Source organism: Etheostoma spectabile, chromosome 9 (assembly GCF_008692095.1).
Source record: "Etheostoma spectabile isolate EspeVRDwgs_2016 chromosome 9, UIUC_Espe_1.0, whole genome shotgun sequence".
NCBI classification, from domain to species: Eukaryota; Metazoa; Chordata; class Actinopteri; order Perciformes; family Percidae; genus Etheostoma; species Etheostoma spectabile.
The window spans coordinates 12,240,837-12,256,693 of record NC_045741.1 but is presented as its reverse complement, the minus strand read 5'-3'; the positions used below and the strand labels follow the sequence as shown (position 1 = coordinate 12,256,693).

Genomic DNA, 15,857 nt, shown 5'->3' with positions numbered 1-15,857 from the left:
TAGTATTTGGAAAAAAACTACATTGGACTTCTATGGCGCTGGGGAAAGGCTTTATCATGCTGTGGCAAACGCAGAAAATTGTTGCTGATAGGATAAATTTGATTTCTTCAGACATTATCCTTTAATAGTCCATTCAGTTACACGCTCATTTACACACTTACTTATCCGCCCACTCATCCAGTCCATCCACATAAATACAATAAATTCACAGATGACTTACGACAGTTTGCTTCATCCGATTTATCCTTGCAGTCTGCGTCTCCATCACACTTCCAGTTCATGTGGACACACTCCCCACTCCCACACTGGAACTCGCCCACCGGGCAGCGAGGTTTTTGGGGCTCTGTCCTTCGGCTGCAGCGCTCCATGGACTCGTCTGACTTGTCCTTGCAGTCCGGGTCGCCGTCGCAACTCCACAAGGCGGGGATGCACTCAGAGTCATTGCAGCGGAACTCATGCTGGCCGCAAGTGGGAGCCGTGCACTTCTCTTCATCGCTGGCATCCCCACAGTCGTCGTCTCCATCACACACAAAGATTGGTGCCACGCACTTCCCGTTACGACACTGGAAATCTTTGGAGGGGCAGGCCTTGGCATCTGCAGGACGAATGGGACAAGTGGATAATAGGAAAGGTTATCATTTGGAGAAACAATGTTTCTTTCATTTTCTTATTAGAATGGATCATATCAAATATTTTCTTACAGAGAGTGAATTTAACACTTAATTGAGCTGTCATATAAAACCATCCCCTTGAACTCAATTTGAAAGCAGGCGCTAGTGCACGTGGGAGTCAATGAGAGAAAATGTGAGTTAGAGGACAGATATAGTTACCTTATCACCTCATATATTCAAACTCCTTGAGGGAGAAGGAATATATGCAGCAATATGTCTTGCTCCCTCCTCTCTCTGGAGATGGAATGCAATGTTATTCAAATTTAGAGTTAATGAGCAGAGGGCAATTCCAGATGTTCCTTATTGTCTTTTGCTGTCTGGTGAGAGTAAAAGAAAAAGTTTGATCCAAAGTCGAATTGGTGACTGTGCATGGTGCTGAAGAACTCTTTTTTTTAAAGTACACATCACAGGAACTAAGAGGATATGCAGAGCCTGTTATGTAAAAAAAAAGCGATAAAAAGGAGAAAAAAACAGGTTAACTTGCCTCATGGGAAAAGCACATATAATGCATTATTAAATGTATATATAAATACATATTTTCTCAGCTTCAGCCACAAAATCTCAAACAATGAATGCAACACTGAAACATACCATATTAAGCACGAGGCTGAGAGCATATGCGAAGCAGAAGTCCAGTATGTAAAGCAGGTGCATAATGAGCAGAGTGGGGGCACAGCTGCAGGTGCCTGCCGCAGTGCAGAACCCCCCTCCACAAGTAAGTGTGTGTGTGTGTGTGTGTGTGTGTGTGTGTGTGAGAATGTTTGTACAGAAATACCTGGAGACTGTATGTATTTATGTGCATGATTGTTGGTGTATCTTCCCATTTATTTTCCTACAGTATCTCAAGACTTCTGGGATATGATGAAACTATGATGAATAGCATTTAAGCGGTTTATGCATCTGTGAAGGTGTGTTGTTGTGTTTTGCTGGCAAACTGCATGTTTGTCATATCCCAGCAGTTACAGTATCTAATTCTAGTCATGGTAGACAAATCAATTTTAATCGTGTATTCTGTAGAAAAAAAAACCCACTTGTCCTTTGATGTTACTCCCTTCTCTGGGCGACCGACATAACGGTTTCACTCTCTCTCTCTCTCTCTGTTACCTACCCACACAGTGTGCCAAAGGGACTCATTATGATAATAGGCTATTGGATTTCCTGCTAGCTATTACTGCTAGCATGTTAATCCTCCTCACTCAGATCTCAGTGATTTAATTAACATGAGCACATACACAACATCAGCAGCATCCCGGCAGACGCTCAGGTGGTTTGGGGGTCACGTAGGGTGTTTGTGCAAACAAAAACTGGGCAAAGTTATAATGTGATTATTTTTGAAAACTTTTTATACAAACAGCAAGAGGCTTTTTGTTTTTGAAAATTATCAACATGTTTTGCTTCATCCCAGAGGACAATTATGTGTTGCTAGTCAGACTAAACACGTTTGCTTTTTGTGCTTTATAGTTTTTCATTAAAAGCAGAATGTTTGGTCAGTCAGGTGCGTTGGCTATTAACAGCAAGGCCAGGTCAAGAAGCTTGTTAGTGTGGTTCCCACTGGGATATCAAGCCACAAAAAAGATTATTTTCACTACAGGAACAGGCAGGTGCCTGGCAGTTCATTGAGTTTATGTCTCATGGAGAACAACAACTTTAGCTTGAGTTTTGAAATTTACAATAACAAGTTTTGACTGTCTCAAACCCATTCTTCCACAACATCTTTCAGGAGTTACAAGAGGTTTGGGAAGGCATCTTTTTCTTCTTTGGGTGTATTCCCCCTATCCCCAGATCCCAAAACATTTCAGCCATTTTCTTTGTTTCTGTTGAGATGATAACAGAATACTGGTATGTAAACATGAAGCAGCAGCATACACATAGGTAAACAAAAGTCATATTGGGATAGGAAACTGCTTTTTCCACAATAGCGCTTTGTATTTGTGATTGATCCTTGGTATTTATCATTCATAGCCTAACAAGGTTCATGGTTATTCTTGACTTTAAACCCAATCCTTTAGTAAGTAAATCAACGTCAAATATTCATATTATTGTCAATTTGTCTCTTAATATGATCCCATAAACCTTGCTGCTTTCTGTTTCAGAGAAGATAATGCCACCTGCCCATGCCCTAAATAACTTACACAAAGATCAGAACTGGGAGAGTTCTGCTCTTTGAGTAAGTTTTTCCCGTGCGTTCACTAAACCAGACATTTTTCTGTAAAAACCTTTTTCTTCTTCTATCTACTGCCAGTACAAGAAACTCTGTTATGGTTTCGTTTTTTTTATATTGTTTTCTTTTCCTTCTCCGTGTTCCCTCCCCAGTCTTGTGTTTGTGTCTTGTTCCTCCCTGGTCTTGTGTTCCCCTGAGTGTCTGTAGGTTCTGTTTCCTGTTTTATTTTGAAGTCTATTTTTTTGTCTCGTCCTGTCTTTTACTTCCTGTGTCTTCCCGCTCTTGTGATTACCTGATGTTTTCCACCTGCTTCCCTGCACTCTTGTCACCTTCCTGTCGTTACCTCGTTAACTTGTGTATTTAAGGTCTGTGCTTCCCTCGTCTCTTGTCAGATCGTGTTGGTTCGTCTGGTGTTCCTTTGTGCCGTGCTGTTCTTCGTCCTGTCAGCAGTTTCTATGTGTTGGTTCCGTGCCTGTACCTCTTTTTTTTCCCCCATGAGTTTTTCCCTGCCATTGTTCCCTTTTTTTGCTCAGCCTTCTTCCCTGGACCTTTTTGGATTTTGGGACTTTGTGTGGCTTTTGCTGTATCCTGTGTTTTTGTGGACTTTGTTTTTGTTAAATAAAACCTTGGGCACTCTCTCCTGCTTGCCTACCCTTCTCTGCTTTTTGGCCCTCATTCCACATCACCGTCACAAACGCTATGTTTTAGTGATGTTTGTGCTGGATATAAAACAGTATATGGTCTTTTTGACATAAAGGAATTTCCCTTACTCCTGTTAAGTAAGTTGTATGATTTCCTTTGAATCAGACAGCTGACAATGTAAAAACACAGTGCAGAAGAGTTACGATGGGGAAATGTGCCTTTTTGCTTCCAATATAGGAATTTGAATAACATAAAATGCTAAATTTGAGATGTATCAACCCTGAAACATTTTTTAGGGTGAACTTCACACAGAGCATATGGTCTGTTTAGCTGTGTCTTCAATAGATTAGTAACTTGTTCAAGTTGATTACTGTCTCAGAAATCCAACTAAATTTAACCGAAAAAAGAAGATAGAAGCCTTCAAATATAAATAAGAGTTGAGAGGAGTAAGGGTTACAAAGATTAACACTGGACTGTTAATTAAAGACATCCATCCAATAGATTGTTCTACCAATTAAAATTTTAAATAGCTGATCAGTAATCTGTAACTGATTACAGCTTGACGGTAACCTTCTGCACCTGCAGGTCATTGTGTTTAACTTGTGGTTGAAGCTTTCTATCCATCCATCCCCAGACCCTCCACTGGACAGCTAATAGATGGACCAGGAAGATAGGGCACAGATCATCGCTTTTCATCTGAAGGACAATTGAACTCCCTTTCAGCATGGATTGGTCTAAAGCAAGCAGACAAATGCATGCACACACACACATGAAAATATGTGCTATCTTGACTGAACAAACTTAAAAAGAGGCCCACACACACAGAGGTAGCGATTTTGACCTGATCAATTTGTGCTAAGATATGCATTCAAACACATTTAATGCAGAAACACGCCACACACACACACACACACCTCTGTCTATGAGTCACTAGGTTTAATGTTTCTGGAGCGTGGAATTCAATCAGACTCTGGTCTAACATGTTGGCCACTGGGCCGTGGTGAGGGAGCATGTAGTGGTGTGCACAAGCATACACACATTTTCACCCACATGAATATGCTTGTCACAAACAGTTCACCAGGTGTGCTTGCAGAAAAGCAAGCTGAATATCACAGATCAGCTCTAACTACCAGGAATGGAACTAAAACACTTACTTCACAGCAGTGTGTAAAATGCTGCATTTAACCAAAAGCAGAAACATGTCTGCTCTACAATCAGCTAAAAACAGATAGTAACAGCTGAGGGCATTTTAGTGGAGAGTAGTCTTACAGGTTTTTTTTCGATCGCTAAACCACAGTAGACACAACTGAATGACATGTGCAAAGCTCAAACTACAGTCTGCACTGCAGCATATCACGTGGACCAAACTCTAGTTTGTTTTCCATTGCTAGAACACAGTTTTCAAAATTCTACACACTTAGCCCATGGCTTTAACCACAACCTGCACAACACTGTGCACACTGGGGATTTACAGCACTTTGTTCAAATGCTAACACACTGCTGTCAAAACCATGCATTCAAAACAGAATAGATTTCAGTCTGGTGCTTCTCATACACTGCTGATTGCAATTTTAGCTGAAAGACAAAGCAGGTCTCTGGTTTTATACTTGGTAGTGAACATATACAGTATTCACATAGAAAAAGCCTTTTTCATACAAGCACCAAATAAGAATTACAATAAACACTTATATACTGATGCAGACCTGCATCCAATATGATGAAGAAAACTTTCTGCGGGATGTTGGAGAGTGGCAGGATTAGTCACACTATTCTTTGTTACTGTTATGTACCTTTAGGTGTTTTTTCTTCAATAATTCCATGAATTACTAGAGACAAAATACTATATTGAAGCAAACTGCTGATTTTCATTCCTTCTTGTATACTTAAAAAAAATGTGTATATTGTAAAATCTATATCTTTTCTGTAAAGAAACGATTGCGTAGTGCATCACTCAAACTGTAAAGATGAGAAAGTTTGTAATTTTTGTATTGGTAGTTGACGCTAGAGTTTTTACTTGTAGTGTGTTCTGAGTGACAGTGTGCGTTATCTACTGTAGATGAGGATGATTCCTAGTGTTTTGCTGCTCTGAGCCTGTTTTGAAATGTGTGTTAAAAGTTGTGTTGTTTGGAATGAGTTTTGCAGTTAAGCTCAGGTAACTGTTTGGAGTGCAGACTCTAGTTTGAGTTTTGCACATGTGGCTTCAGTTGTGCCCACTGTCGTTTAGCAATCAAAAAAACAACAACTTATGTGCCCTAAAGTAGACAAGCGACATGTTCATCTACTCTGTAAAATATCTATATATGCCTTATCCTTCACATGCGAGCGTCAATAAAAAAAACTAATCTGTGTTGAGTCAAGCATGACTTGTACAGACAGATACACAAGGGTAGCTTGTCAACAAATCACTATCTATATTCATGAGGATTGATGGGAGGACAAAAAAATCCACAAGAGTAAGAACAATTTCTGTTCAATTATTTACCATTTATTAAAAAAGCAGCCCAAACCACATCCAACACTTCAGTGCATGTTTTCATCAAGGCTGTGCATGATGAGTACCCAGCGCCTCAAAAGATTATTTTAAGAAGGGCACCAGACCGAAGAGTTTCTCATAGTTCTGATGGTTTGAGGGTAACTTGAGACCAGTGTTGTTGCAAGACCTGTCACTTTGCACACTCCATTCTCCATTTAAAACCTAACATGATAAAGCAGGATCCCCCTAACCAACACAAAGGCAAAATATCATGTACTCAGAAAACCAACAAGCTACATGCCACACAAGTGCTTCTGTTAACCAAAACAAAGAGGGACTGAGCAGATGTGGGATAGTGGATGTGATGGATGCATCACATATTCATACATTTCTACAAATGATTATTACTTTTAGTCAGTTTGGTCACTGGAAGACAATCCTCTTTGTGTATCTGACAAGTTCCCTGAATAGCAAGCAAGCTCTCTGTCACGATCTCACTAATGATGGCTGACCCCCTTCACCACCTCCACAAATACAGGAGATTAACAGAAAGTACAATTTAAAAAAAGGTAAAATGGGTGTGTAATTATGTGATAACACCTCTTTCTAGGGGTTCAAATGAACAAAATTGCTGACTGCCAATATTAAAATGCACAAAAGTAACATTGAAATGACTATCATTTTCTTGTACTCCACTGCTCCAAGGCGCACAGACACATCTGCATGTACTGTGGCTGTTTTTATAGGACAGTTAGCTAATGTAGCATTTGCTAGTATGTATATGGTCCATTACCCTTGATATCATTAAAACAGCAAACCATCAGAGGAAGAAAAGTACCAGAGGCGTTTGCATCATCGAATCTGTAACAAGATGGTTGTGTGTTGCACAGTTTTAGAAATGTTAGCCTACCACTTAGAAGGGCACTAAACTACGAGGAGCAGAGCAGGAAGACAAAAGGGAGGAGAGGCAGTTTTAGATCATACTTTTGATGGAAAACATTCTGCAAGAGGGCCGGAGGGGGCCCCCAGTTTGTGTGTGTGTGTCTGTGTGAAGACAGACATAGATGACTTGACAAGCAGTCCCTCTCCAGGGCTCTCACAAACTGTTTATCAGTGCTTTGGCTACATTAGACCTTTGAAGCATGATCGCGGGAGGATGGCAGCATGAACGCAGGGGCACACACACACGCGCACACACGCACGCGCACACACATACGCACACGTACGCACACCCCCAGACCGACAGACCCTAAGCCCTCAGCTCTTTGACTTGCTGTAACATAAAAGCGATTTTCTTTTCCTAATGGAATAGATAGACAGACAGTGAGGAGAGATGAAATTCTGAATAGATTTATCACTGACAAACAGCAGGCAGCTGCAGAAGAAATTCACTTTCCAACATTTCAGCCAAACGGGGTTTACCAGGCACAGAGCCGACACTACATGTTTGAAACATTAGAGAGATGCGTCATGTAATGTGTCAATCATCTTTTTTACTAAAAAAAAGGGGAAAAAAATAAATAGGGTACTTTATTACACACTGCACATTAACTAGTAGCACTGTGTAATACCAGAACAATTATATTACCCAACGTTATCTGACACTATGCAAGACTTGCCTTAGGTTAAATCTGCCAACTTCTCTTCATGAAACAAAGCCAAGTCCTCAGGGATTAAAAGTGATGACTGCTGATGCAGTGAGCGACTCATTTTATCTTTTTGTCTTTCAAATGTTGTGCTTATTTGGTACATAACTTGGTTTTCAATCATTTTTACCTTAGCCACCAAGCAGAAAATGTTGAAAGAAAAAAAAGAGTAAAGAGATGCAGACGTAAATATACCGGGATGAAAAGATGAGCTGCAATATGGTTTTGGATTTGCAATAACCTAAAGCTTCCTTAGTAGCTATGAGCTTTTTATAGCTGATTATAATTGTCATGTAGATGTTGTAGATGTTTGTGTAAGCTTTTCTCAAATCAATAGGGATGACACCATGTACTCATAAACCATGCTGGTGATATCAAAATATTTTTGGAGAAAAATCCTCCAGTTTAAAATAATTTAACTTAATTTATGATTTATGGTTTCCCAGCAACCTGCGTTCTTAGATGAACTAAAAATAAAATCTCAACATATCAAAAATAGATAGAAATTTACCTATTATTCATAAAATATCATCAGTAAATTGCTCAAACCCTCGTCCAAATCAGTTCTGGATTCACACCACATTTAGCACTTGTGTGCTTTGTGACCCCAGCGTGCAAGTGCATCACTAAAATTAATAAACTTATACAGTTTTTTTGGATTGCTAAACGACAGTGGGCACAACTGAAGCAACATGTGCAAACTCAAACTACACCTGAGCTAAACAGTTCACATCACCTGCAAAACTCATTCCAAGCATCAAAACTCTTCACACATTCCCATTCACACTCAAAACAGGCTCATTGCAGCCAAACACTCAGAACAATCCTCATTTAGATTACACACACTGTCACTCAGAACACAGAGTAAAAACACCAATACAGAAATTACAAACTTCATCTATACAGTTTGAACAATTTGAGTGACTTCCCACTACCCATTTTTACATAAGGTAAACAAGAAGGAATGAAAATGTGAAGAAGTTTGCTTCAATATAGTATTTTGTCTCTAGTAATTTATGGAATTACTGGAAAAAAACTAAAGGTACGTAACAGTAAAAAAGAATGGTGTGACTAATCCTGCCACTCTAAAAACATCATGCAGAAAGTTTTCTTCATTACATTGGGTGTTTGCATCATCTCTATATACTAATGGATGTGGTGTTTCCATTGCTTTCACCTCCATAATTTCTGAAAAACACTAAGAATGCAGTTTTACTGTAGTAAAGATGTAGTGTATTTCACTTTTTTTTTTATAGTTGTGTTTGTAACCTCAGACATCTCACCTGGACATATTAGTATCTTTGCTCTTTTACTTGTTTCTCTCAAACCGTACAGTGTATAATTGCTTCATTCTTATTTGGTGTTTGTATACAAAAAAAGGCTTTCTGAGCTTTCTCTATATAAATAGAGTTAACAGTTTTGACAGCAGTGTGTTAGCATTTGAACAAAGTATTGTAAATAAACACGTGTTGTGCACATTGTGGTTAAAGTCATGGGATAAGTGTGAAGAGTTATGAAAACTGTGTTCAAACAAACTAGAGTTTGGTCCACATGAACGGCTGCTGTGCAGACTCTGGTCTGGTTACTCCATTTGTGCCCACTATCATTTAGCAATCGGAAAAAAACTGTAAAACAAATAAAACGCAAAAATATCCGTACAGCATTTTAACTTCATCTCCACTTCAATCTTCCAAATAGAGACTTTCTATTCACCTATGCTGGTTAGATTGTCTTTGCTCAGAGTAAAAACCTGTCAAACTGAGTGTGAAAAACCACTGCAAAAAGAACCTCAATGTAGTGTGACAGCAGAGACTGGGGAACCCAAGTGAAATGACAGCTTAGACGAGGAGAAAACGGCACAAAACTTACTGAGAGACTGAAACTCTCTGTAACCTGATTGGTATACACCAGGGATAGACGATGTGATTTCCTAATGCACACACTCGCGCACGTACGCACGCATGCACACACACACACGCAAACTGAATGGAACAGGATATTTCAATAGCTCAATCACTATGCCATCTGACAGCAGCTTATACTTGAATATTAACTGCATCACCAGAAATAACAGTAGATTGTGTGCCTGTGTATGTGTGAGTTCAGGTGGTGTTAGATGAATGTCCCTGTGCGTCCCTATATACATGTAGGAGTGTGTATTGACATAATGTGTATTATGGATGCCATTGGTCAAAAAACATTTCATAATTCATATTATGACAACCATTTAATGTAGAATGTGACATGGCCATCACTATATCCTTGTGGCTCCTGTCTTAAATCTTACAAATGTCCTCCACCCCACCCCCTCACATGCACACACAACATACACACACAACACACACGCACACATTCTGAATGCCTGTCTGCAAAATAATTGCATTCACTCCAACTGTATAATTGTTAGGTAGTGAATCCAGGAATACATTAAAATATGTGAATCCAGGAATACATTAAATATATGTCATTGTGATTTAGTGTGATGATTAAATCTCCCCAAACATGTAATCCTGGATTTTACCATGCATGATAATGACATAATTACCATTTGAGATAGCCTCATCATGGTACTTGTTTTTCATGTCGTTCACTCTCAATTGCTAAAACTAGGTTTTTTCCTCATAATGAGGTATCTAAGCTAAAGAGATGGGTATGGAGTACCACCCTGCAGTCGGTCGTGAGAGCCACAAACTTAGCAGAAATAATAGCATAAAACTTGCAAGTGATAAATTAGCACTAGCAAGTTGTGTTTTAAGCTGTCCCATAACCTACTCCAATAAAAGGGCACGTGTGGTTGCACATGAGTTATGTTTATGAAATAGATTGTGTAACCTATTTTTTGTCACATAACAGACTTTTTAAAAACTTAATAATATAGTGTGTAGTTTCTGTCGCCCTGATGAAGAAGTCTAAGTAATGGCAACAAAGCTGTCGGCGTGTCAACATGATACAAGCCTTCCGTGATCAATTCTGAACATTGCCATACTGAGAAATACAGAGAGTTGAGTAGAGCTGACAGTCTTACAGTTTGTTACGATTGCTATGACAATTTTTTCAATACTTTTAACAATTTTCCTAAACTCTTAACACACCAACACACCTACAACACACAACTGGCAAAACTTTATGCTCAAAATCATTCATTGTAAACTAAACTATAACACTAATTTTCAAAATATAATAATACACTAACACAATAAACTATGTCTACCAAAACACTGCAAACATGTCTCAAAATCATATCATTCTTTCAAAACACTAACACATGTTCTCTCCCAACAGGAACATTTAGTCAGTCATAAACCAATGTCATAAAATATCAGGTGGAATTAAAGAAACTGCATTAGTTTATATGTGTCAGGTCTGCCCTTATACAATAGATAATAATATATTGTATTGATCATAGATTCTGCTTTAAACTTCAGTTTCTCTTGAAGCCCCTCTACATCTTTGTTTTGTTGGGTTTAGTAAATGCATGCATTGTGTTTCTTTTGCTGCAGAAATTCAATACAAAAAATGAATGAGTCATCTCAGAGTTTAGCTTTATAGAATGTGTCCATGCCCAATGTGAGTCGAGTGCAGATTTGAGTAGTGCATGGATCACTTTGAGACGAGGGAAGATGTGTTGTGCATGTGTCACTTTGCGACAAGTAGCCTACAAGATGCTAACGGGAGACTTCTGTGATGTCAACACAATCAAACACAACACAATCAAACACAACAAAGGCTGTCGGTTGAATGGAGTTTTGATAGTTGTTAAAAGTATTGAAAAAAGTGTCAGAGCAATCGTAAAAAACTGTAATTAGCTTTGTAGCAACTCATTCGGCAATAGCTCAAATGTAACAAATGTAACGTTTATTAATATCAAAAAGTTACGCACTAAAGCTTTAACTGATGGAATTAATCAGTCAAAAGTCTCATTCTCAAACTGCGAAAATTCATGTTCATACTGAACACAATTCTAGAAAAAGACTGTCGATCAGAACCTCATGGGAAGTGTTGTTGGTTGTTAATAAAACAATTGTGGTATCTTATAAAATGAAGAGGTGGTCACTGTTGAGTGGCAGTGCAGCAGATCAGCTTTACTAGCTAGTAGCTTGTGTTTACTAGGTAGGTAGGTACCTGCTGCTAGATTTAGTGCAGTAGCTAGCAGGTAATAGTTATTTAGATCACTATATGCAAGGGAGGGGGGGCAACATTAAAAGATCCTTCCTCTTTGACTTCCTTAAGTTTGGTTGCATCCCCCGTAGGTTGAAGTTATGGTTTCCCAGCAGTCAATTGTGATTCTGAGAGTGTGTGTGTGTGTGTGTGTGTGTGTGTGTGTGTGTGTATATATGCAGGGGTAAGGAAGGGGGTTGGGGGGTTGTAAGAGGAATGAGTAACGGTTTGCCTGAGTCTAAAGCAAGTGCAAATGCCTCTGGGTGTGCAGCGAGTCTGTTTGTGTGCTGGCGCTCCATTACATTCCACCTACGCACACAGCGAGAGCAGTCAGAGGATTATAAATGAAGGAGAACGTAATGGGAAGAAACTATGAGACAAGAGGCTACCATTATGTCCATGGAGTCACCTCTTCTCGCAAAAAAGAGTGAAGATAAAAGAAGCAACACCACTACATACACAATTGTTCCCACACATACTGCATTTTGTATGTGGGTGAAGTCTTCTTTTTGATTTGTTATCAAATAATGGGAAAGTGGCTACATTTACTGTAGCCTACAGCGAGCTGGACTTAAGTTATATATTGCATGTGGGTAGATGGCTGGAGGAGGGGATGTTTGGCTCATGTGTGTACAGTTTGTATGTCATCGTCTTCACTAAGGTGTAGAAAGCACTTAAGCTTTCTGAATATTGCGACCTAAATGGCTATTAGATGTTAGTTACTGTATTAAAGCTAGTAGCAGGTGTACAGTATCTTCATTTATTCCCCTCCTTCTACTTCCTACCAGAGCATATGTTCAGTGCACACACACACACACACACACACACACACACACACACACACACCACACACACAACACACACACACACCCCACACCCACACACACACACACACACACACAGTTTCCCTCTCCTCCGCCCCCTCCGTCTCACATAAAACACCAACTAACATATCCCTGGTGGCATCGATCCAGCGGCCTCTCGCTGTAATGTTAACAGAGCAGCACCGGCTATGTGAAAAGAGCAACTGGTCCCCAGGGCCTGCAGAAGCCTCTCTGACTACTGTCTGTCTCTCTCTCTGTCTGTCTGTTGGATTTACGCCTCCGCCAACATAGTGCTGAAAGTTTCTGTGGAGCGAGTAGTGACTGATTGGATTTAAGTGAAGTAAAGAAAAAACAGACCAACAAAAAAGATTGCATGTAAACAGGCGGGGATAACTCTTCACCAATACAGTGAACACACAGAAGGGAAATCCTTGACAGTTGCAATCCTTACGTACAGTACAGCAAATTCAAAGTTTTCAGATCACTGTGCGTCTTTCAAACCAAACAGCAAAAAAAAAAAAAAAATAGCAGAAGAATCTAAATCTGAGTCTTTACTGTTGTAAAGTGAAAGTGTTAAGTTATAAAACGTGTTAAAATGTTACATCCAGTGCAGAAATTCAAAGAAAAACAACACTGAAAAGCACAGATTTCTTAAGAAGTGTGAGTAACAACAAAGATGATATTTTGTTACTTTTTTTAAAAATGATTTCGCAATCTTTCAAAAACCTGCTAAATGAAGGCAACCGATTTCACTGCTGGATGCTTAAATCCAGTTGGAATTGGAATTTTAACTGGTTGAGATCTTGACATTAGCCAACACACAAAGCATGTTTTTGAGGTAAGACTGAAACATCATTAAACTGCATTTACTGTAGTTGTTTGTTGATAGTTTTAAATGGCTGTATGGGCCTAAAATACCACACAGTGAGAGTGCCCTTTGGACCTAACATTTTTGTCCTAATGAAACCCAATGGGACAGATTTTCATATCATGCATTCCCAATAGGACGGTTTAAGTGGTAACTACAGCATGTGGGTGCGAGTTGATCTAATGAAGGTGACTAATAGCATTCTAGCCACATTGACACAATTACAGTATTTCCACAGCTCTCTAAGAATCAGAAATAGCCTGCCTGACTGTGATACAATTTAGCTAATACTTGCGCCGGGTTAGCACACTTAGATGAAAGTACGAGAGAGAGGGGAGAGGATGCAGTGAGTGGGTAAGAAAGACAGAAGGAAAAAACTAAAAAACAGTTTCAGTCCAGTTCTTCCACGGAGGTTGCAATAAAACAAATAAGACAAACATAATTAATATTTTGTGGAAATTCCTTCCCTCACTTGTAATAGACAATTCCAACACTGACACATATTTTGTTTCAATTAACGGGCATTTGTGATGCAAGGATAAAGTCACCTCATCCTAGGGTCTCTTGTCATTTTAGTGTGCCTGATCTTATTAGAAAATGTGAACTTCACTGGCAATCAACCTTAAGCACGCCGGATCATTCCTGCGCTCGCTGAATCAGCACCACACACATACATGCAGGCATGCAGAGATGCTGTATTAATTCAAACAGTCCAATTTTTTAAATTGAAAGTGGATTGGTGGGCAGGTAAAGAACACTTCAATTCGATTTTGCTTTAAGTCTTTACCAATAAGAAAAGATAATGCAAAATAAGTATTCCAAAAACAAAAGAGAGGCCATTAGTCATGTAGGCGCCACCTTCCCCAAACATCTTTTACACACACACACACACACACACACACACACACACACACACACACACACACAACACACACACACACACACACACACACACACACACACACACACACACACACACACACACACACACCCCAAAGCATGCAAACACTCTGCTAGCAGCGGCTGTGTGCCTAAACAATTTCACATTAACATAAATTAAAGGCTCATAATCTTTCTTCAGAGGCCTCCTCTAAATGTAATAAAGAGCCTCTCTTCCTGGATCCATGTTTTATTCAACATTTGGATATGCTCAATTAGCAACCCTAATTAACGCTTGCTGTACTCCAATTGTAGCTGCTGTGGGAGGGAGGGATGGAGAGAGATCAGAGGTGGAGGAAGAGGGTTGTGGAGATGATGAAGGGCTGAACTCAGCCGGAGTATGTTTATTTAAGGGGTTAGATTATAGAATCAATATGTTTGTACTGAAGATGGTATAGTACTGTTTATACAGTAGACACCTTTTACACTGCTGAGTGAACATTATTTATAAAAACAATTATCAGCATGCCACTAATTAAGAATTAGATCCCCTTTATTTTCCATTTTCTTACCAGTTATTTATGTTGTATGTCCAAAGTCCTATTAGAGATGACTTGGCTTGTTACTGATAGTCTCGTGGCGTGTGCTGCAGAAAATGTTGCCATTACCAGAAAGCCCGTCATGGCATTCTGCCCCCAACGTCTATCAGACTGCTTTGTCACATAGCTTTGCTCTGTTATCTGTAGATACAACACTCTTGTTGTTTCTTTGTTATGGCTGTCCCATTTTGAATTAATCAATTTCCAAAGACTAATCAATGTAACAGCAACAGCATGATAAGAATTTATGATAAACACTCTCTTCTGTTGTGCAAATCAACGGGATTGGAAGAAAATAGATTGATACACCTGATATATCATCTTTGATATCACAGCTGTGATATCAAAGATGATGATTATAGTTTAGATGATTACAGTTTAATATAGTTTTACATTATTTTTGAATTTCTTCTGTCATACCATAATGTTGAGTAAAATCTTATTCACTTTGGTGTATTACTGTTGGTTTCTTTGTGGTTTAGCAGCATTAAAAAAGAAAGCCATCTCATTTTGGCCAATGTAAAAAATTAAAAATAAACGTGGTAAAACTGAGCCTGGACATAATAAAACTTAGATATCCATACAAATATGTGTAAATATAATAAAACGCAACCATAATAATAATAATAATAATAATAATAATTCAACAATCAGTGTAACTAAATAAAATAAATAACTTATCAATTGTAAACTACCAGAGCAGTGGGGGATGTTTGTACAGATATTTATTTTTGCCGTTCACTTTTCTGTCTGTTTTATTAGGAACACTTTTATACTTTCACTTTGTTTTGTCTTTTATTCCAGGCTAGGAGGGATCAAGTCAGTCAATCTCTCAATTATTCAACCACGTCAATTCACTTTTAATTCATTCACACTTACATTATTCATCGTTATTGATTTGTTGTACCCGAGCTGTGCTGGCCTTTGTGGGGGGGG

The 15,857-nt window shown here is 39.0% G+C and overlaps 1 protein-coding gene and 1 long non-coding RNA gene across 8 annotated transcripts in view; one reads left to right on the top strand and one right to left on the bottom strand.

The window, feature by feature from the left end:
* The window catches only part of lrp8 (low density lipoprotein receptor-related protein 8, apolipoprotein e receptor), a 188,653-nt gene that overhangs the window by 53,853 nt on the left and 118,943 nt on the right, over positions 1-15,857 (bottom strand). For all 7 annotated transcript variants that reach the window (XR_004333417.1, XM_032525438.1, XM_032525442.1 and 4 more), the window contains exon 5: positions 221-595. Coding sequence is in view for 6 of the 7 variants with exons in the window: in XM_032525438.1 (XP_032381329.1) it covers positions 221-595 (375 nt within the window). In the remaining variant the exon portion in view is untranslated. The remainder of the gene's footprint in view (positions 1-220; positions 596-15,857) is intronic.
* LOC116695302 (uncharacterized) overlaps positions 10,918-15,857 on the top strand; it is a 25,223-nt gene continuing 20,283 nt past the window's right edge. The window contains exon 1 of the long non-coding RNA XR_004333418.1: positions 10,918-11,147. This is a non-coding gene — a long non-coding RNA (uncharacterized LOC116695302). The remainder of the gene's footprint in view (positions 11,148-15,857) is intronic.